Genomic DNA, 22,016 nt, shown 5'->3' on the forward strand with positions numbered 1-22,016 from the left:
TTTTATCAGAAATTCGTACCAAATTTAGCTCCATTGACTGAACTATTAAAAAAGAACAAGAAGTTTCAATGGATACAGGAGTGTCTGAAGGCATTTGACAGTTTGAAAACTGTATTAACTACGACACCATTTTTGGCCACACCCAATTATGCCAAGCAATTTAAGTTGGCCGTTGACGCAAGTGATATAGGCATTGGGGCCGTCCTGCTGCAAGAAGATGACACTGGAGTTGAAAAACTGATAGGGTATTTTTCACGGAGGTTGAATGCACAACAGAGAAGATATGCAATTATCGAAAAGGAGACTTTGGGTTTGATGTTGGTGTTGCAGCATTTTGAGATTTATGTTGCAAAACTTTCGCCAGAAACAATTGTTCATACAGACCACAATCCTTTAAAGTTTCTGGACAAATTTCGAGATAGAAGTGCAAGGCTACTCAGATGGAGTTTATTATTGCAACCATTTAATCTACAGATTATACATGTAGCAGCACAAGGAAATCTGATGCAGATGCGTTGTCAAGAGTTTGAAGCTTACAGAGAAAATTGAACATTTAAAACCTGGACACTGGACTAGAATGATTTCTGTTGATATCAAAGATTTGATTATATATTGTTATGTTAATGCATGCATCTGGTAATGTAATAGTGTAATAAGTATAAGAGGTAATGTGAGATGAGTTCAGAAAATGAAGCCATCTTTTTAAATTATGATGGTCCATTTTTTAATAAGGAGGGGGATGTCAGGAAGATATAATAATTGTCATATTGTTATTGGAACTTATTGTTAATTAGAGTAATAGTGGGTTCTGTGTCTATGTCTGTGTATGTGATTTAATTGAACTAAAGGCAGCTGGTCTGAAAGCTTTGATATATTAGAAGATAAGCTAGGTTTGAAATGTTAAGTAGATAGACATAGGGGTAACGGGAACATTTGCATTTTTAAATAAACCAGACTAGATTGAATTCAAAAGAGGGAGTGAAATATTACACATAGCCAGTGGAAGTTAAGAAACAGTGTGTTTATTTTCCCCAAAGATTACTGGTAAAATTGGTGCTATGAGAGATTTTTATTAATGGAAAGGTAAAGTCCAAGGACATAGTGAAACAATGGGAATTTGCATTCAAAGGGGAAAATATGGATAAAGGAGAGAAAGCTGTGTGCAAGGGAAGACATTCTAAGATCTAAAACATGTGAAAAGCCTTCAGCATCTACGCCTCAAGCTGCTGCATACAAAGAACTGAAGTTACGAAAACTCACTTTGAATTGGATTGTTCAGGGTATAGTGTTTCTTTGCGTGGGTCTTTTAAAATGTGTCTTACAGTTGCCTTAACGAAAGTGTAACTGGGGGTTAGATTAATTAGGGGATTTAGAAGTTATCATAGTAGTAATTTGTAGATGTGTGTGTACATACTTAAAATCATTTCTTCTATTAATAAAGGTTTCATTTAGTTCTGTAAGAAACCTATAAGACTTGGTCTTATTACTACTGAATTCAAGGCACGCATCTCAAAATTTATACAAGTTGCAAAACAATTGTGGCAGTTGTTTCAAGTTTCCCTTTGGGATTTGAGCAGCTCAGCATTTACTATCAGCTATGCTAAAATAAGCTCCAAGACTAAAAAATAAGGGGACCTGAGTGCATATCTCAAATTCATGAAAGTAGCATTATTCAGGAATAGACAATGGCATATGTGCTGCTTTTTTATGGAAGTGTCTGGAAATAGTGGTTACAGCTAATTTTAAAAAAATTATTTTTATTGGGAACACCTTTCTTTGATGGTAAATAAATAACACAAATATGTCACAAGGTACATTTGGTATCAGAAAAATGGCGCCTCTGAGCAGCTCCAGAATCAGACAATATTCAGGAGTGGAGTTCAGTAAAGGTGACAGGCAGCTCCATTAAGTGGCATGATCGAGGCTGGATTGGCCAATTTGCTGATGTTCTACACTGGACGCTGGGGCTTTGGGATGGTATCAAACAGGAGCCAAGTACATTCCCAGAAGCAGGACAGGAAGTGAAAATGAGAGGCTCATACTAGGCTTACTTTCGCATTTCTTCTGATAATTGGTGGCGAACTTGGCGTTCATAGAACCGGAGAACAGATGGCTCCCCCACAGTGAGGTGACGACTAAGGATTAAAAAATGATTACAGCTTCCAAAAAACATAGTTGCAATCCATTTCCATTAACAAAATATAAGTATATTGTTAAGGTTTGCCCTTCTTCAGCAATCATTATGTTATTCATTCCAGTAGATTAAACGCATTGAAATATTTTAAGTTATAACAAAATACAATCACCTTATTACCCAACAATTGATTGCAGTAGATTCTAATTTAAATCATTGCTTGCAAGCCTTTTATTTTTAAGTTAAATTTAAGTCACCTTAAGCAATGAATAACAAGATCTACAAAGAACTGTTGCAGCACTGCAGACATCCAAGACCACATAATAAAAAGATAACTCTGGATGCTTCTCAGTGAGATGCTGGCACAGCAATGTGTCTAGCATCACTTGTGTGCGCCAATTAGCGAAGAGTATTATGGCACCCTCTATTGCACTTTGCTCTTGCCCAGTGTTAACTGAATGAGAAGATGTGCAAATGCTGAAGCAATGATAAACTTCCTTAGTGTCTGACTGTGGGGGATTCCAAGGAATAAGGGCCGTTGTATCTTATTTCTTCTTGTTTGGTGGACGGTACTTGGATGTTCTGTGCTCTTTCCTCTCAAATTTGTCATGTCCTTCCCTGTGGAGATAAATTGAGACAATTATTGTTTGAAAGTTACCCTATTCTGTTTGGCTCAAGAGGCAAGATCCAAGATTGCAAATATAGAAATAAATGCATAATGCCTTATGTTAAGATACTAAATACCTTCCAAGTTTAGTGTTAGCGTTAATGGCTTGGCACCTTCTAATCACTCAAATTGGCCCTCTATCTCTATTTCAAAGTGTGTGAAAAGGACATGGTTAAATTCCAATGGGGCAACTAAAGCACAAACAAGTTGCAAAGTATTGAACAGAAATTATAACGCAAAAAAATAGAAATAATAACACAGGAAAAAATAGAAATTATAACACAGAAAAAACAGAAATTATAACATGAAAGTAGGCCATTTGGCTCAATCAATCTCGGTATGCATTTATCCTCCTTGAGCAGTAGTTCTAATCCCATTTCATTTTATTCTCCCTCTCCTTCGCCTATCTCACCTATTTTAAAATGCAATCTCTGTTTCAACCACTAACTCTTCTAATGCATCCTACAGTCGTATTACTCCTTTAAACCCTTATAAACATTTTTCTGTTCTCCATTCTAAATCTCTTGTGTTTAATCTGATATCTATGTCCTTTTGTTCTATCCTCATAACCACGGGAAAGATTACGTTTCGATCTGCTCTGTCTCATCCCTTCATAATTTTAAACACCTCTAGGCGAGATCATTCTGCTGCCTTCCAAGGATTCCAGGAGATTTCTCTTGGCATGGCCAAGAATCATCAGCGCAGGCTTCATTAATAGTGGAGAATTTATGAAACTCTCTGAAACTGAGGAAAGCACCTGGAGACGGTCACTCAAAGTTGCTACTCAGCTAAACAGGAATATGGGAACCCATTGGAAGCTGGGTGCAACTGTGGACTGTTTTCTATAAGGACTTTAATTTTGTGGAGTTGTGATGTGTGATAAGTTTAAAACTGGAATGATCCTCTCTGTAGTTTAAAGTACAAGTTGCCTACAAAAAGAAAATATCATTTGGTCATTAATGCTTTTAGTTATTTGTTACAGTAAAAGTTTTAAAACGTGAAATCTTGTACCATTCTTTCACCGAGTAATTGGAAGTTCTAAACTTTTAAAAATTGTTGGTATCTATGGAAATCTTAACACTATAACAATAAACTTTGTCACATGAGCCTGTTACAAATTATGAGTTATCTGCTTGTTAAACTCTCCAAACACATTAACTGTTTTTTTAAAGATAACTTAAAGCTAAAATATCACAAACTCCAGTTTGTGGCCCTTCACTATATCACTATTATTTCACTTGTGCTTCAGCAACCAGAACTGAACATCGTGCTGAAAGTGTGAACTGACCAGAAATCTATACAGCATCATCATGATGGCCTCGACTGAATTTCCAATTCAGCTCAAGATTCGGTTTTCTTGTTGCTGAGACTGGGCATAATGTTAAGTCTCCTAAGACTTCAGATCTCCGTTGCAACTTCAACATTCACTAACCACAACTCCTATTTTCTCCCAACATGGAGTATCTTACACTTATTGATGTTCAATTTCACCCACCATAGTTCTGTCAACTTGTAAATTTGCCTACCTCTGTTACACTGTAACCTCTCCAGTCCAGGACTCCAAAATTCAAAAACATCAGTTATCTGGAATTTTTTCAGCAGGTCCTGCAACTCTCAAGACTCGCTACTTGTGGCACTGCAACAGCCCTGGGCCCACTGGATCAATGCTGCTAATCAACAAGTGGTTGATGGTGAGCCCAAAGTGCTCTTTAATCTTGGAAAACACCTTTAGCTGCAACTGCTGAGCGGGCTGGAAGGTTTGTGCACAGGCAGAGGCAGGCCGGTGTAACTCAGTGACTGACTGATATGTCCAGAGTGTGTGGAAGAAAAGGGGGTTTACGCAATTGAGCCGGGAAGGCGAATGGCAGCTTCAAACTTCGCTGTGTTTCTGATCCTGCTGTACAGGGCTCATTAACCCAGGCTGGCCGCTCTGCTTTGCATTGCCAGGGGGAGCGTGTTAATTACTCTGTGTGTGTGTGTGTGTAACAATGTATAATTTTTAAGTTGAATGTGTGTTAAGAAAGGTAAAATGGTTTCAGTTTCAAAAAGAGGTTAGATGTTTAGCGATTTTAGGAAAAAACACAAAGTAGAAAAAACTGGGGCGTTGCCTAGCGACAGTGGTCAAGTGACACACACTCACAGAGAAAGACAGAGAAAAGTTCAGTGTGTGTCAAAGAGTAAAGACAGGGATTTTTCAGCTCGCCAAGAAGAGAAAAGTATAAGGCTAGTGAGACAGTAGTTAGTATTGAATAGTCAGTACAGGACTCAGTAAAGTGATCAGTTTAGCGATGTTGCTACTGAAATAGTGAGTTTAAAGTGCAATTATTTTTGGGTGTCTTGAGGAGAGATACGAGTTGGGTGAGAAGTATCAAGTAAGTGCTCAAGAATTCACCAGGAGAAAACCATTTGCACATGTGCCAGTCCTAAGCAAAGAGCCTGTGTGTCAAGCTATTGGTAACTCTTCACTGGTTTGTGTGTCTGTAAAGATATTGCTGGGTAAAGAATATTAGGAAATTGAATTATCTTCTTGTGTTTGTATTGATGTATTGAGATCTTTCCAATCTTTTTGTCTGGTACAATATAGTTCATTTTTCTTGTTTTAATAAATACTTTATTCTTTGTGTTAAAAAGTTCATCAGCAGGCTCCTGTGAATTTGTTCAGTAACTTTCCTCTACAGTTTCAAAAACAAGCTAGGATCTATCAAGCCTGGTTTCACTCTGGGATCTGACTTGTACAATATTAATATCAGCTGGGTTCATAAAAGTGTGTGTGTATATGTGGGGCTCTGTGTGCGTGTTAAAATGGGGCCACCTTGAAAAATAGTTTCGAAAGCACTGAGGGTAGAGGGCACAGATTAGGTAACAACTTATGATAACAGCAAGTATCTTCAAATGTATGCTAAGAATGCATTGGGATTTACAATGCCTGAAAGAACATTTATAAAGGAGTGTATTGCTTAACTGTTGACAATGCTAAATTTTATTCTGGACCCCTGTGCATTAGTGCATCAGCCCATATTTTCAAATGAATGAATTTGAAAACAGGCACTTTGGTGTCTTTACACTAGTTTTGGCATGTTTTCTGATATTTATATCAGCTTCACATACTTATTCTATAATCCAGAAAATTCTGAAATCCAGAAACACCTGGGTCCCAAGCATTCATGATTGGTAGATTACAACGTGTTGGGATATTTCTCAGCTGTTCTATAAAACCTAATCGTACCATACTATAACCAACCCCACCCTAATTTTGCATAGTCTGCTGAATCTGACAAACTTGCATTGCAATTCTGAATCTAGGTTGTTTAAGCAGACAGAAACATTAAGGCTCTCAGCACAGAACCCTGGACACTCACTCAGTAAATCTTCCAGCCTGACATCGTTCCCTAACAGAACCTGCTGCATTCTCATTTTCAACCAATTCCCTATCCTACTCCAAGTTTTGACAAAGATGCTCACTGTATTGTGTAGCAAGTCCTTTACCAAAAGCTTTCTGAAAGTTATATCACGCAGTTTTCCAATGACCACTTGGGATGTCACTTCCACAAAAGAAGGTTATACAGCAGAGGTTTCTTCCCTGAAACCATGCTGTTGACACACACCAGTCTATTTTCCCAATGATCAATTACGGGATCAGAACTGGGAGCTAAATATCCAAGGATATACATCCTATCGAAAAGATAGGCAGGTTGGCAGAGGGAGTGGGGTTGCTTTGTTAGTAAGAAATGAAGTTAAATCAAAAGCAAGAAATGATGTAGGGTCAGATGATGTAGAATCTGTGTGGGTAGAGTTGAGGAACTGCAAAGGTAAAAAAACCATAATGGGAGTTATGTACAGGCCTCCGAACAGTAGTCAGGATGTGGGGCACAAGATACACCAGGAGATAGAAAAGGCGTGTAAGAAAGGCAAGGTTACAGTGATCATGGGGGATTTCAATATGCAGGTAGACTGGGAAAATCAGGTTGGTAGTGGATCCCAAGAAAAGGAATTTGTGGAATGACTACGAGATGGCTTTTTGGAGCAGCTTGTGGTGGAGCCCACAAGGGAACAGGCAATTCTAGATTTAGTGATGTGTAATGAGGTAGATTTGATAAGAGAGCTTAAGGTGAAGGAACCCTTAGGAGGAAGTGACCAGAATATGATAGAATTTACCCTGCAATTTGAGAGGAAAAAGCTGGAATCAGATGTAACGGTATTACAGTTGAATAAAGGCAACTACAGAGGCATGAGGGAGGAGCTGGCCAGAATTGACTGGGATATAAGCCTAGCAGGAAAGACAGTGGAACAGCAATGGCAGGAGTTTCTGGGACGAATTTGGGAGACACAGCAAAAATTCATCCCTAGGAAGAAGAAGCATACTAAAGGGAGGACGAGGCAACCATGGCTGACAAGGGAAGTCAGGGACAGCATAAAAGCTAAAGAGAAATCATACAATGCGGCGAAGAGCAGTGGGAAACCAGGGGATTGGGAAGCCTACAAAGACCAACAGAGGACAACTAAAAAAATAAGGAGGGAGAAGAGTAAATATGAGGGTAAACTAGCCAGTAATATAAAAGAAGATTGCAAGAGTTTTTTTTAGATATATAAAGGATAAGAGAGAGGCAAAAGTGGACATTGGGCCGCTGGAAAATGACGCTGGAGAAGTAGTAGTGGGGAACAAAGAAATGGCAGAGGAACTGAATAGGTATTTTACGTCAGTCTTCACAGTGGAAAACACGAGTGAAATCCCCAAAGTTCAAGAGAGTCAGGGGGCAGAGGTGAGTATGGTGGCCACTACCAAGGAGAAGGTGCTAGGAAAACTAAAAGGTCTGAAGGTGGATAAATCACCTGGACCAGATGGATTACACCCCAGAGTTCTGAGGGAGATAGCTGAAGAGATAGTGGAGGCGTTAGTGGTGATCTTTCAGGAATCACTGGAGTCAGGGAGGGTCCCAGAGGACTGGAAAATCGCTAATGTAACCCCCCTGCTTAAGAAGGGAGTGAGGCAAAAGACGGGAAATTACAGGCCGATTAGCCTGACCTCAGTTGTTGGTAAGATTTTAGAGTCCATTATTAAGGATGAGATTTCAGAATACTTGGAAGTGCATGGTAAAATAGGGCAAAGTCAGCATGGTTTCATCAAGGGGAGGTCATGCCTGACAAATCTGTTAGAATTCTTTGAAGAGGTAATGAGTAGGTTAGACAAAGGAGAGCCAATGGATGTTATCTACTTGGACTTCCAGAAGGCCTTTGACAAGGTGCCGCACAGGAGGCTGCTCAGTAAGATAAGAGCCCATGGTGTTAGAGGCAAGGTACTAGCATGGATAGAAGATTGGCTGTCTGGCAGGAGGCAGAGAGTGGGGATAAGGGGGTCCTTCTCAGGATGGCGGCCGGTGACTAGTGGAGTTCCGCAGGGATCAGTGTTGGGACCACAACTTTTCACTTTATACATTAATGATCTAGATGAAGGAACTGAGGGCATCCTGGCTAAGTTTGCAGATGATACAAAGATAGGTGGAGGGACAGGTAGTATTGAGGAGGCGGGGTGGCTGCAGAAGGATTTGGATAGGTTAGGAGAATGGGCAAAGAAGTGGCAGATGGAATACAACGTGGGGAAGTGTGAGGTCATGCACTTTGGTAGGAAGAATAGAGGCATAGACTATTTTCTAAATGGGGAGAGAATTCAGAAATCTGGAGTGCAAAGGGACTTGGGAGTCCTAGTCCAGGATTCTCTTAAGGTTAACTTGCAGGTTGAGTCAGTAGTTAGGAAGGCAAATGCAATGTTGGCATTTATTTTGAGAGGACTAGAATATAAAAGCAGGGATGTGCTGTTAAGGCTTTAAAAGGCTCTGGTCAGACCACATTTAGAATATTGTGAGCAATTTTGGGCCCCGTATCTCAGGAAGGATGTGCTGGCTCTGGAGGGGGTCCAGAGGAGGTTCACGAGAATGATCCCAGGAATGAAAGGCTTAACATATGAGAAACATTTGAGGACTCTGGGTCTATACTCGATGGAGTTTAGAAGGATGAGGGGGGATCTGATTGAAACTTACAGAATACTAAAAGCCCTGGATAGAGTGGACGTGGGGAAGATGTTTCCATTAGTAGGAGAGACTAAGACCTGATGGCACAGCCTCAGAGTAACGGGAAGACCTTTTAGAACAGAAATGAGGATAAACTTCTTTACTCAGAGAGTGGTGAATCTATGGAATTCATTGCCACAGAAGTCTGTGGAGACCAGGCCATTGAGTGTATTTAAGAGCGAGATAGATAGGTTCTTGATTGGTAAGGGGATCAAAGGTTACGGGGAGAAGGCGGGAGAATGGGGTTGAGAAACTTATCAGCCATGATTGAATGGCGGAGCACACTCGATGGGCCAAATGGCCTAATTTCTGCTCCTATGTCTTATGGTCTTCTTTTATTGATCCCACTTAAGCATATACAGCTGTGTCAGCACATAGTGCAAACATAGGCATAAGGTACCAAAACGTACCAAGTACTGTATGCACAAAGTTCGAAATGGTTTATCTATGAAATGCATGGGAAAGATTTAAGATTTTTCATGCAACTGGAAATTCTTTACAAAACATAAAACATTTTTGAAATAATAAGTATTACAGTATCAAAAATCTTAAGTGAAAGATGTCATGTTGGGATGTCCAAGCACGTTGCTGTATGGCAAAATGCAGTGATTCCTTTATTCCATTGACCTGCCTTTAAACTTAGAACCACATCCCAGCTGGTAATCCATTGTTCTTACCTAAAGCATCTCTGGCAGTAGAGATCTCCATCACAGTCACGGCAACGGAGTACAGCATCATTATTGCAGATACAGCACCAAGGTAGCTCCTCATCACTGTCTGCTTCCTCAGCAAATGGTGGGGAACGCAACTGACAGGCACAAAGTTATAAGTTCACTTTTAGTAAACCACTTGCACTTATATGGCATCCTTACCATAGGAAAACATACATAGGCACCTCACAGGAGTGCTATCAAACAAAATTTGGCATCAAATCACATAAGGCGTTATTAGGATAGGTGACCAAAATCTGAGATGTAGGTTTAGTGCCTTAATGGAGGGGAGGGGATACAGAGAATGTGAAGTTTAGGGAAGGATTTCTAGAGCTTATGACATAAACAGCTAAATGCATGACTGCCAATTGTGGAGTGATTAAAATCAGGGATGCAAAAGAGGGCAGAATTGGAGATGCAGACATCTTAGAGAGTTGTAGGGTAGGAGGGACTTACAGAGTTAGGAAGGGCCAAGGCCATGAAGAAAGTTGGAAACAAGGATGAGAATTTTAACATTGAGTAAAACAAGTGGCACAACGGACATATTACTTAGAAAAATAATGGCATGCCCCATATTGTTTTATTTAATTATGGAGTTGTGCTTTGCTTAGGGAGTATTTGGAAGGTCATACATTCATAAGAGGAGTCTGTTGCTAGTCATTTTTGCCAGTGTTACACAATTAAGCAGTATGGGTGTTCCCTCGGCAGTAGCCACGGTTGAGGAAGCAGTAGCTTTGTTGGAGCGCTCAAGGGCTACTTTCTACTTTGCCTTATGATAGAGTTAGATTGGATGCTTGAGGCTGGGAGAAGGAAAGAAATCTCAAACTTTGTTTGGTAGCGTTGAACTTGTTCAGTTGACTGAGGTGAAATGTAGGTGAGTTGATTTAACTGACAATGTCCTTCATTTGGCAGGTTTTAAAATTAGTATAGTAGGTGCTTTAGAGGACACACTGTAACACTAGATTGCAGGGAGGATACTGGATCTTACGTAAGGAACAACTGTTTCTCTAGACTTATTTTTCACACAACTATATAGTGTTTTCAAATTGCTTTGTATCATCTTTTTGATGCTGAGACAAGGAAAGGGCAAAATATTTGGTTGTGTGTTGGTTTTACAGGATAGGCTTTACCAGGAAGGGTTCAGCCTTCATATACAGCCATGGGTTTAACATGCAGGTTATGCTGCTGGACTAACTTTTTTCAAAGTTGTTTATCGTTGATCTCGGGATTGGAAGGCTGAATTCACCCTGTTGTCTGGGGAATTGCAAATATAGTCAACTTGTCTGTCCACTGAAATTTGAAAATGGCCTCTTCAAGTCATGTCATGACTAATTTACAACTTGGGCTGGTAGATTTCAAATTTCATTCAACTTGCACACCCAAAAGTGATCTGAACAAGCCGAAGTGTCTAAGTTAGTGCAACTGCTAGGAGGGAGGGGATAAACAATACACCAGGCCAGAAACTCATTTATGAGCTGGATATGTATTTATAAAATGAAATTATCTCTGGTTTATTCACAGTTCGGGAGTTACTAGGTTGTATGGGATACATTGTTACATGTTTCCCTCTTGCACTTCACATCAGACAGTAGCTGACAGGCCAGGCTGACACTTGTTTCCTCACCTCTTTGGTGCCAGGGATGACACTCGCTCTCACTCACTCACTCTCTCTCAACCTTACAGGGAGCTCAGTGACTCTTTTAATCTGATATATATGATTTTGCAGGGAATGGTAGTCAGAAACCCACACTCCATCAGTTGCCTATAGATGACAGTCTTTAAATATTAAATTCAAGTCTAATGGGTAGAAAATATCCCAAAATTTGTGACAGAATAAGGATATTATTTTACACCTGATGCTACTGTAAGTTAAGCTGTTCAAGACTTAAGTTGCAAATTACATACTGAAACTGGAAATATGCAAAAAGAAATTGTGAGAAGAGAAAGAAAAATTTTGATCCATAAAATATAGACTCTGTAAACTGTCAGTTATTAGGTTTGATGTGTCCTGCAGGAGCTGAAAAATCTCCTACAGGGCTGTCTGTATCACAAGGCCATGCATCCTATTAATCTTTTCTTTCTTGTTGGCCAAACTTATTGCATTTTTTTCCTTCTTTTTCAATCTCCCCACACCACTTGTTCTGGCCCTCTGGACAACACTCTGTGCCATTTAATGGAAGGACATCTGAGCATGGTCTCAAAGAACAAGGTTCCATTCTAGACAAAAATCACACAACGGCCAAGTTTGGGAATTCCACAAACTGTACCATCCCTTGAACTCTTAATTATATTTTACAGCTAAAATGAGCCCATGTGAAGCAGGTTTGAAAATTATTTTAAATGTCATGTGGGTCTTGTGTCTGTCAGCTGTTTGCAGAAGTCCAGAAAGGGAACCCATGCCCTTAGTCATAATTTTTGGCCCACCTGAGGGAGAACATGCTTTCCTTGAAATGTACTGTGTTCAAAAACATCTAACCTTAGCAGTTAGCCACATTTGGTTCATGATTGCCATACACCTGCATCTAATGTAGAGCAAAAAAATTAATGAATGCAAATTCAATTAAAAAAAAAATTCTTTCAAGTTATCAACAGTCACAGATTGCAACTCTTTCAAGTACAATCACAGTTCTTGGTTTCCGGGAGTGGGACATGAACCCACAACCCTCTGATTCAAAGGCGAGGGTGCTATGAACTGAGCCACAACTGACACCTCCGCAAATTCAATTAAGGAGGACACTAGTGAAGAGATAGCTGAGTTAGATCAGCTGAGGTCCATGGTTGACAACCTTTGTGAACAAGGATTGGAACCGGCTAGATCTGTGGCATCCCCCTCTCTATGTCCTCCAGAAGACATTTGGTATTGAGAAATTGGATTTTGTTTTTTAAAACCAAAGAAATGAAAACCTTACTTACAGGCCTCTTGCTTGGCTCCAGTAAAACCTGCAGGCAGTATTTTTGCCTTAAACAGGTTGAGGCGTAAGAATCAAAAGATAGTTAGGAGAGTGAGCTGTGAAACAGTCAATCCTCTGGCCTCCTCTGCTACAAGAATTCTCATCACAATATTGCTTGCCCATATTCCATCTCTCTGTAGGTCACAGGAGCTGACCCCTGTTCTCTCTCACTAGCACAGGCACAGACCCCCTTCCCAATTCTCTCTGGGTAGCGCAGGTGTAGACCTCTGTTCTCTCTGTAGTATAACAGGTGTAGACCCCTGTCCTACCTCTCTGTGGATGACATAGGCATTGACCCTTTTGCTAACTCTCTCTGAGTAGTGCAGGTGTGGATCTCTGTCCCCACTCTCTCTCTATAGGTATCACAAGTGCAGACCCTTATCCTATCTTACTGTGGGTGTCAAAGGTACATACCAGTCTCCCACTCTCCTATTTCTTTCCTCTGTGGGTATTGCAGGTACAGACCTAAGTTCCATCTCTGTGCTGCGAGATAAAGCACCCTATCTGAGAGGAGCCATTAAGCAAGAAACTGTTGGAATTGTGACCTTTGACAAAAAGTTAGTAAAACCAAGGAAGGAGACATACATATCAGCTATCTGGATCTGGTTACATACAATTGGTAATTAAGAAACTACATAAAACAGTGACAAAAGGTATCACAATAGGTATGTGTCCACTTCCATTGTGGGCAGTTCAGCGGATAAGTAGATCAGTGGATAAACACTAGAAACTGCCGTGAAACATCTCAATCTCATTTTACTCAGCAGCATTTCTACCTGTCAGAAATGTTCCTCATGTCAATGTTACTAGATCTAATCTTAGCTGAAAAGATAACTGAAGTATCAAATGCAGCTGGAACACTGAATTACTGCTAGATGAACATTGTGAAAATTAGCACCACCCATACGTTTATTCTCTGTAATGCTCATTTACTTCAGTCTCCAAGACAATACCTTCTTCCTGGCAGGTGTGGGCTGGGCTGATTTAGGTTTCTGTACAGGGATGTTGTAGCCGCTTGCTTCATCTAGGGCAATTTCTTCATTAACCTAGATGTATAAGTATTAAAGTCAGTCTTTGGAGAGCAGCATTGTAACAGGAGCTGATAATCTATCAGCAGATTACAGGAAACAACTGATAAATCTGTTTTAACAGTGCTTATTAGATCATAAACCAATTATGATTCTGCTGTTCAGAAATTTCAAACAGAAACTAAACAACAGTAACTTGCCAATGATAGAGCAATGAAAAACAGGGATGTGCAAGATGCCAGTTTTGGGGGAGCACAGAGATCTGTGGGGAGAATGTTATTGTGCTGCTGGAGGAGGAAAGAGGCCATGAATAAATTTGAAAACAAGGAGGAGAATTTTAAAATCTACCCTGGTACCTGTACATTTCTACGTCACCCACTTTAAGGAAATATCTTGCAGTATCTTTCACTAGTGCCTCAGCAATCCAAAAATACTTCACAGCCAGTGGTGTGCTATTGAAATGTACTCCCTGTTACAATACAGGGAATGTGACAGAAATTTTGCACACAGCAAAATCCCATAAACAGTAATGAGATAAATAACCAGCTAACCTGTTTTCGTTGTTATTGGTTTAGGGACAAAGTAGGTTAGAACTCCAGAAGAACTCCTCTGCTCTTCTAAAATTGTGCCATATAATCTTTTATGGTGACTGGGCTTTGGTTTACTGAAGCAATCGAAAAAAACATCTCTGATGATCCAGTACTCTCAGTTCTTGTTTACGTTATGTGCTTAAGTCTCTGAAATAGGGATTGAAACCATGACTTTCTGACTCTGTTGAGGGTGCTACCAATGAACAAAGGGTGACATTATTATATGCAACAAGCTGGGGAAAGTTCATTCTGGTCTATTCAGGTTCCCTAATCAATCCAAAAACCCAACATCTCAAATCATCAGTTGGCAAAACAATAGAAGTTGATTTTCCCTGGGTTTTTTAATATAATGCATCAGCATTTTTATGTATTTTGGAGAGTTAACAAAGGAAGACATCTTCATAAATCAACTAGCTTCTGATGGAATATCCCAGTAAATTCCTTGATATTCTGGGATTGAATCTACTGTTTTCCTGGGAGTGATGGTGGGTGGGTGTTCAAGAGTCAACTATGTGGTAGAGAAAAAAATTATTTTAAAAAAGGGTGAAAAGCTCCAGAAAAGTTCCATATTCTGCGGTATTCCCTTCTCATTATCCTGCATTCCTCACAAAGTCTGCACCTTTGATGGGCCAAATACAGGCCTGATAAAAGTCTCTTAAAATACTGCAAATCAGACCTGTTTCAGAATTCGCTGGGTGAGCAGCTCTTCATTTTCTTCATCGCTGTCCAGCTCAGCATATTTCCAGTCATCCACAGCTACTGTGAGCACAGAAAGTAGAAACCATACATGGCTTTTCAACACATCTGTTGTATTCGCTCTCTCATCATTCACCTTGTGTATTTGCAAACATATACACTGGCAGAGGTGGTAGCACACTCATTAACCCAGTAAGACAGACTCAGTGACATATTATTTGGAGCATGTCCAGCTCACTGCTGATAAAATGTCAGAATTCAGAGAAGGCCATGGCATCTGTACACCCAATTAAAACATTCTACATAAAAACCATTTGAATTGTGCAATTAAATTCCAGCCTGTAATTCACTCCCTGGTATCCATTATTCTACATATAAACCACCTGAACCCCTCAATTAGATTCCAGCCTGTAATATTCCCAAATATATGCATCATTCTATTATATAAACCATCTGAACCCCTTGATTAGATTCCAGGCTACAACTATGTACCACAGGCAACTAACTCCCAGGTATCCATATTCTATATATAAACCATCTGAACCCCTGAAATTTATAAAGTGCGGCAGGGTACTGGAAGTACTGTTGCATTTCGATATAGTGTATTAGTAATTCTGGAAGAGGTGACATTGTGTCCTTCCACCATTTAGCCTGCCAATCTGAACAATATGGAGAAGCAAGCCTACTCTGGCAATCCCTTACTTACGTCAACCTCAAACTCCCAGAGATCAGTAATCAGCTTCACATTGTGCCCACCTTGGTTTATCTACAGGGAAGGGCAAACCTCTCTCTCCAAGGTTAAAAAGTTAAGGCGGCAAAGGAACAATTCTACCACCCTGTTACTCTTTTCTGAAGCTGTATAAACAGCAAACTTTGCAGGGAGGTTGCAAAAGAGGTTCTGGCCTCCAATCCCAACCATCCTCTTCACAGAGAGGCCAGACAACAGAAACTTGGAATAAAAACAAAGCAAGTCTGATGCACGGTACCCATTTCATGTGGCATGAATATCATTTCCCTTCATAGATGCTGTCTGGCCTTCTGTGAATTTAAATGTTCTGTTTTTATGTTAGGTTTTCAGTATTTGCATATTTTCATTATTAGATCTGATCACTTGGACCTACTAAGTATCCATGGCTGAAAGTTGAGACAGGCATCTATTCCTTCCCTTTATTTTAGAATAGAATATAGAGATCCCCTCCTCTTAATTTGGGAGCTGAAAACCTTTGAGCTGTATTTGCATCCTCTTTACTGCCCAGAGGAATTGCTGGTGTGACTGTCCAGGTCACAGAATTGCCAGGCTAATACCTCGGATGGCAGCATCGGAAATACTAGAGGCAGGGGAAAATATTCTCATTTATTACATTCACCCTATCCATATTTGCAACCATTCAATCAAGTCACGTTAGTATATACTGGTTAAAAGCTGAGGAGGCAGGGAGAATGTCTAGGAGCTCAGGCCTGTGGTACATACTGCAGATGAGGGTGTGAATATGAATACCTGCAGAAAAACGTATTAAGACTAGCCCAAAATCATATATTACATACAAGTTCCATTAATTTCAATTCCTCTCTACCAAATGACTGTTGGAAGCACTATGGCCAGAAAGACATCCTCCTGCACAAAGTATCGTTAAGCACTGCATGCAGCCTACTGGATAGTGGCCACTATGCCCATGACATTCCTGCAACTCAGATGGCCAAGTTCAGTGCTTGTTGGGCATGCCAGTTGCAGAGTGAGGGCCTCAGCAATGAATAAGTTCACACTATTCTCAGTACCAGCTGAAGGAAGTTGCATCTTTTCCCATGTCCTTGCTCCTCCCTACCCTGTGGAAAAGGGCAGCACTTCCCAAAACAGGTTGAATTACATGTGAAATTTAAACCAGTTAGAACAAGTTCAGTTCCAATCGGGAACTGGAGAAATATCAAGCAACCAGGAGGCTCAATCTGGCAGGCTCACTCAGCAAATCTGCTAATCCGGCCGAGCACAGCAATCCACTGGCTGACCGTGAAACACAAAAACCTACACCTAACAGGCAGGACCATTCCCCTTCCAGACATAGACTTCACTGGTCTCCAGAATGAGCTATCTCAACACCTGACCAACACTATTACTAGTGCAAGCAGTCAACTTGAGATACCTGAATGCATCACTGTCCTCCTCCAACAAGTACCATGTAACCAAAATATACAAAGCTGTCACAGATTATATGTGAACATACAGTTAAAAGTACAATGGCTTCATACAATAGGTCTGTGAATGTGCTTTCATTTAAAAACTCAACACAAAAAGAAAATCGTGCAGGCTGTAGCTTCACCCAGCTGGGCTTTGTGACTTGAGCTTTGCAGGAAGTCCAAGGTCCATTTTCCAGTTATTGCTGGATTAGTTGAGCTCAGTCACAAATGGAGGATGAGGCACAGGTGGTGGCATGGGAAGCAACGGACAAATAGTACCTGAATTCTTTCAGATAGCCCACTGGGAAGTGCGCATTGAATGACTGAGTAACTCAGGCTCACACAAGTTTATAGCCTCTTGGGCACAATGGAAAATTGGAAAAACAAGGGGGAAAAATATTTTGTCCCATTTCACTGTCCTTTACTGGCGCTGGGTCAAAATCTTGGATCACCCTACCTGCCAAATACCATAATAAGACCATAAGACATAGCAGCAGAAATTAGGCCATTCGGCCCATCGAGTCTGCTCCGCCATTCAATCATGGCTGATAAGTTTCTCAACCCCATTCTCCCGCCTTCTCCCCGTAACCTTTGATCCCCTTACCCATCAAGAACCTATCTATCTCGTTCTTAAATACACTTAATGACCTGGCCTCCACAGCCCTCTGTGGCAATGAATTCCATAGATTCACCACTCTCTGGCTAAAGAAGTTTCTCCTCATCTCTGTTCTAAAAGGTCTTCCCTTTACTCTGAGACTGTGCCCTTGGGTCCCAAGGGGGCCCAAAATTGCTCACAATATTCTAAATGTGCTCTGACCAGAGCCTTATAAAGCCTCAGCAGCACATCCCGGCTTTTATATTCTAGTCCTCTCGAAATAAATGCCAACAATGCATTTGCCTTCCTAACTACCGACTTAACCTGCAAGTTAACCTTAAGAGAATCCTGGGCTAGGACTCCCAAGTCCCTTTGCACTCCAGATTTCTGAATTCTCTCCCCATTTAGAAAATAGTCTATGTCTCTATTCTTCCTACCAAAGTGCATGACCTCACACTTCCCCACGTTGTATTCCATTTGCCACTTCTTTGCCCATTCTCCTAACCTATCCAAATCCTTCTGCAGCCTCCCTGCCTCTTAATACTACCTGTCCCTCCACCTATCTTTGTATCATCTGCAAACTTAGCCAGAATGCCCTCAGTTCCTTCATCTAGATCATTAATGTATAAAGTGAAAAGTTGTGGTCCCAACACTGACCCCTGCAGAACTCCACTAGTCACCGGCCGCCATCCTGAGAAGGACCCCCTTATCCCCACTCTCTGCCTCCTGCCAGACAGCCAATCTTCTATCCATGCTAGTACCTTGCCTCTAATACCATGGGCTCTTATCTTACTGAACAGCCTCTTGTGTGGCACCTTGTCAAAGGCCTTCTGGAAGTCCAAGTAGATAACATCCATTGGCTCTCCTTTGTCTAACCTACTTGTTACCTCCTCAAAGAATTCTAACAGATTTGTCAGGCATGACCTCCCCTTGATGAAACCATGCTGACTTTGCCCTATTTTACCATGCACTTCCAAGTATTCTGAAATCTCATCCTTAATGAAGGACTCTAAAATCTTACCAACGACCGAGGTCAGGCTAATCGGCCTGTAATTTCTCGTCTTTTGCCTCACTCCCTTCTTAAACAGGGGAGTTACATTAGCAATTTTCCAGTCCTCTGGGACCCTCCCTGACTCCAGTGATTCCTGAAAGATCACCACTAACGCCTCCACTATCTCTTCAGCTATCTCCTTCAGAACTCTGGGGTGTAATCCATCTGGTCCAGGTGATTTATCCACCTTCAGACCTTTCAGTTTTCCTAGCACCTTCTCCTTGGTAATGGCCACCATACTGACCTCTGCCCCCCAACTCTCTTGAACTTTGGGGATGTCACTCGTGTCTTCCATTGTGAAGACTGACGCAAAGTACCTATTCAGTTCCTCTGCCATTTCTTTGTTCCCCGCTACTACTTCTCCAGCGTCATTTTCCAGCGGCCCAATGTCCACTTTTGCCTCTCTCTTACCCTTTATATATCTAAAAAAACTCTTGCAATCTTCTTTTATATTACTGGCTAGTTTACCCTCATATTTAATCTTCTCCCTCCTTATTTCTTTTTTAGTTGTCCTCTGTTGGTCTTTGTAGGCTTCCCAATCCCCTGGTTTCCCACTGCTCTTCGCCGCATTGTATGCTTTCTCTTTAGCTTTTATGCTGTCTCTGACTTCCCTTGTCAGCCATGGTTGCCTCGTCCTCCCTTTAGTATGCTTCGTCTTCCTAGGGATGAATTTTTGCTGTGTCTCCCAAATTACTCCCAGAAATTCCTGCCATTGCTGTTCCACTGTCTTTCCTGCTAGGCTCATCTCCCAGTCAATTCTGGCCAGCTCCTCCCTCATGCCTCTGTAGTTGCCTTTATTCAACTGTAATACCGTTACATCTGATTCCAGCTTTTTCCTCTCAAATTGCAGGGTAAATTCTATCATATTCTGGTCACTTCCTCCTAAGGGTTCCTTCACCTTATGCTCCCTTATCAAACCTACCTCATTACACATCACTAAATCTAGAATTGCCTATTCCCTAGTGGGCTCCACCACAAGCTGCTCCAAAAAAACCATCTCGTAGACATTCCACAAATTCCTTTTCTTGGGATCCACTACCAACCTGATTTTCCCAGTCTACCTGCATATTGAAATCCCCCATGATCACTGTAACCTTGCCTTTCTTACACACCTTTTCTATCTCCTGGTGTATCCTGTGCCCCACATCCTGACTACTGTTCGGAGGCCTGTATTTAACTCCCATTATGGTTTTTTTACCTTTGCGGTTCCTCAACTCTACCCACACAGATTCTACATCATCTGACCCTACGTCGTTTCTTGCTATCGATTTAATTTCATTTCTTACTAACAAAGCAACCCCACCCTCTCTGCCAACATGCCTATCTTTTCGATAGGATGTATATCCTTGGATCTTTAGCTCCTAGTCCTGATCCCCTTGCAGCCATGTCTCCGTGATGCCCACCACATCAATCCTGCCAATTTCAATCTGCGCCACAAGCTCATTTACCCTATTTCGTATACTGCGTGCATTCAGATACAACACCTTCAGTCCTGTGTTTCCCGTCCCCTTTCTCATTGTCGTCCCTTTATCTGATGTGCTTGAAGTTAGATTCCCAGCCCTTTCCAAACACTCTGTCCTATTTTGTGTTCTGGAGACTTTAATAACCTCTCCTGGGCTCTCCTTTCTTTTCAGTTTTTTCATAATTTTCCATGAATGGGAATAATGGGAACACCATCACCGTAAGCATTGCAGTCATCCCAGGAGAAAACCTGTCATCACCCTCTCGGAGAGTCATAAATAGCATTTCCAGAAGCACTTACATTCAGAGAATAAACTTTAAAAAAATCCAGATACATGCACTGGACTTATCCAAAACCGTCTGCACTCACCAGCATTGGGGTCCTCTCCTTTCAATGTGGCCAGTCTCTTCGATATCTTTAAGACTTGCTCCTTATGTAAATTGTCCTCCTTCAACTCAGTTGTTGCCTGGTCCAGCAGATTACTTTTCTTCTCCTCCTCCAAACGTTTGATGTTATCATCAGTGTCACTGTTGAAATTACGTGGATCGATTCCTTTATTCAGGTCATTCATTGCACCATCTGCACCCAACACACAAAATGTTGCACTCTGTTATGTGTAACTTAGAGGTAACGGGGGATGAATTAGCCCATGTGGCACCTGTTCCTTTAGGCCAACACAGCTGCCACATAAGGCTCAAAAACAGGGTCCAAGAGGCACCAAGAGGAAGCGTGCACACTTCGAACGCAATAGTCATCAAAACTGAAGCCACTACCCTCACCCAACACTCAGACACATGCCCTTTTCAGGAGAGATCAATAGATAGCAATCAGGATTGGGAACCAAGATGAATTTCTGTCCCGTATCAAGGTTACAGCTGTAGTGCAACTACAGTCCCCTACCGCACCCCCAGCTGGCTCATCACAGGTCAATGTGGCTCAATTTTACATAGGACATTAGACTTGTCATATAACTCAATAGCGGAGCCTATGACCAAGGAGAATTAAGGCATTTGTTTCACTTTACTTTGTCAATGGGTTTCCTAATTAGGTCAAGACATTCAATTTTCATTCCTGTGATTGTGAGTGAGACAGACAAGTTATACGAGCAAGGTATCAGAAGTACAGGATTGAGTATGTGAAGTGTTTCTTACTCCATAAATTTGATGTCAAGGGCCACTCTCAGTTACATTTCATTTCACTGCACTATGGTATGAGAGGAATTGTGCGCCCTGAACCAATTCCCAATAACATGGCTTCTTGAACTCAAACATATTACTGACATTAGCTGCCAATACACTCCAGGGGTCTTGTCCATAGGAAAAAGGCATAAACAGCTTAAAGGGGTACCAGTTCCATTAACATAATAGGTCCTAAAGTATTAACAGCATCCTTTGATTTGTCCCCATGAATACAGAAAGGTCTTGATTCCCTTTCCTATCTTTTACTGAATAGTAAGGAATTTTGGCACTGAAGTCCAGTTTCTGCAGGCCACTAAGTAACAACTCTGCTGAAGGTCACAAGTGATGGCTAGGAAGATTTCACTTGCACCTAGTGGCAATATGTTGCATCCTTCTAGCATCACACTAGATTGGGAAATTGAGCTTGAAATATGAAGGCAATGCGCTCCCAATCCTCTGTTTGTGTTGCTTCTACAGCCTTTTACATGCCCTGTTTCACAGTGGCATTTTAGGAGGCCCACAGGAGAACCGAATGCACTGCGCAGTAAAGTATTGAGCTGCATAAACCAGAAAGATCTCAGGTTTTATTTTTGGGTCTGTGCCAGTTAACTGATGTCAAGGTAATGACTGGGACACCACAACTGGACACAGCAATTCCTGTAGTAGGGAACAAGAAAAAACAGCCAGGATTCCTGCTAACAGCTGTCCAATGATAGC

The 22,016-nt window shown here is 41.2% G+C and overlaps 1 protein-coding gene across 2 annotated transcripts in view; it reads right to left on the bottom strand.

The window, feature by feature from the left end:
* Nucleotides 1–428: 428 nt before the first annotated feature.
* The window catches only part of zfyve19 (zinc finger, FYVE domain containing 19), a 40,647-nt gene continuing 19,059 nt past the window's right edge, over nucleotides 429–22,016 (bottom strand). Inside the window, exons 7-11 of one of the 2 annotated variants that reach the window (XM_078563025.1) lie at nucleotides 20,491–20,700; nucleotides 14,822–14,901; nucleotides 13,481–13,573; nucleotides 9,544–9,674; nucleotides 429–2,752 (exon numbers count right to left, since the gene is read on the bottom strand). In XM_078563025.1, coding sequence (XP_078419151.1) covers nucleotides 2,680–2,752; nucleotides 9,544–9,674; nucleotides 13,481–13,573; nucleotides 14,822–14,901; nucleotides 20,491–20,700 — 587 coding nt within the window. In that variant the 3' untranslated portion in view covers nucleotides 429–2,679. Of the gene's footprint in view, nucleotides 2,753–9,543; nucleotides 9,675–13,480; nucleotides 13,574–14,821; nucleotides 14,905–20,490; nucleotides 20,701–22,016 lie in introns of both variants that reach the window. The other variant, XM_078563024.1, reaches the window with a different exon arrangement.

Source organism: Cetorhinus maximus, chromosome 18, assembly GCF_964194155.1.
Source record: "Cetorhinus maximus chromosome 18, sCetMax3.hap1.1, whole genome shotgun sequence".
Lineage (NCBI taxonomy): Eukaryota > Metazoa > Chordata > Chondrichthyes > Lamniformes > Cetorhinidae > Cetorhinus > Cetorhinus maximus.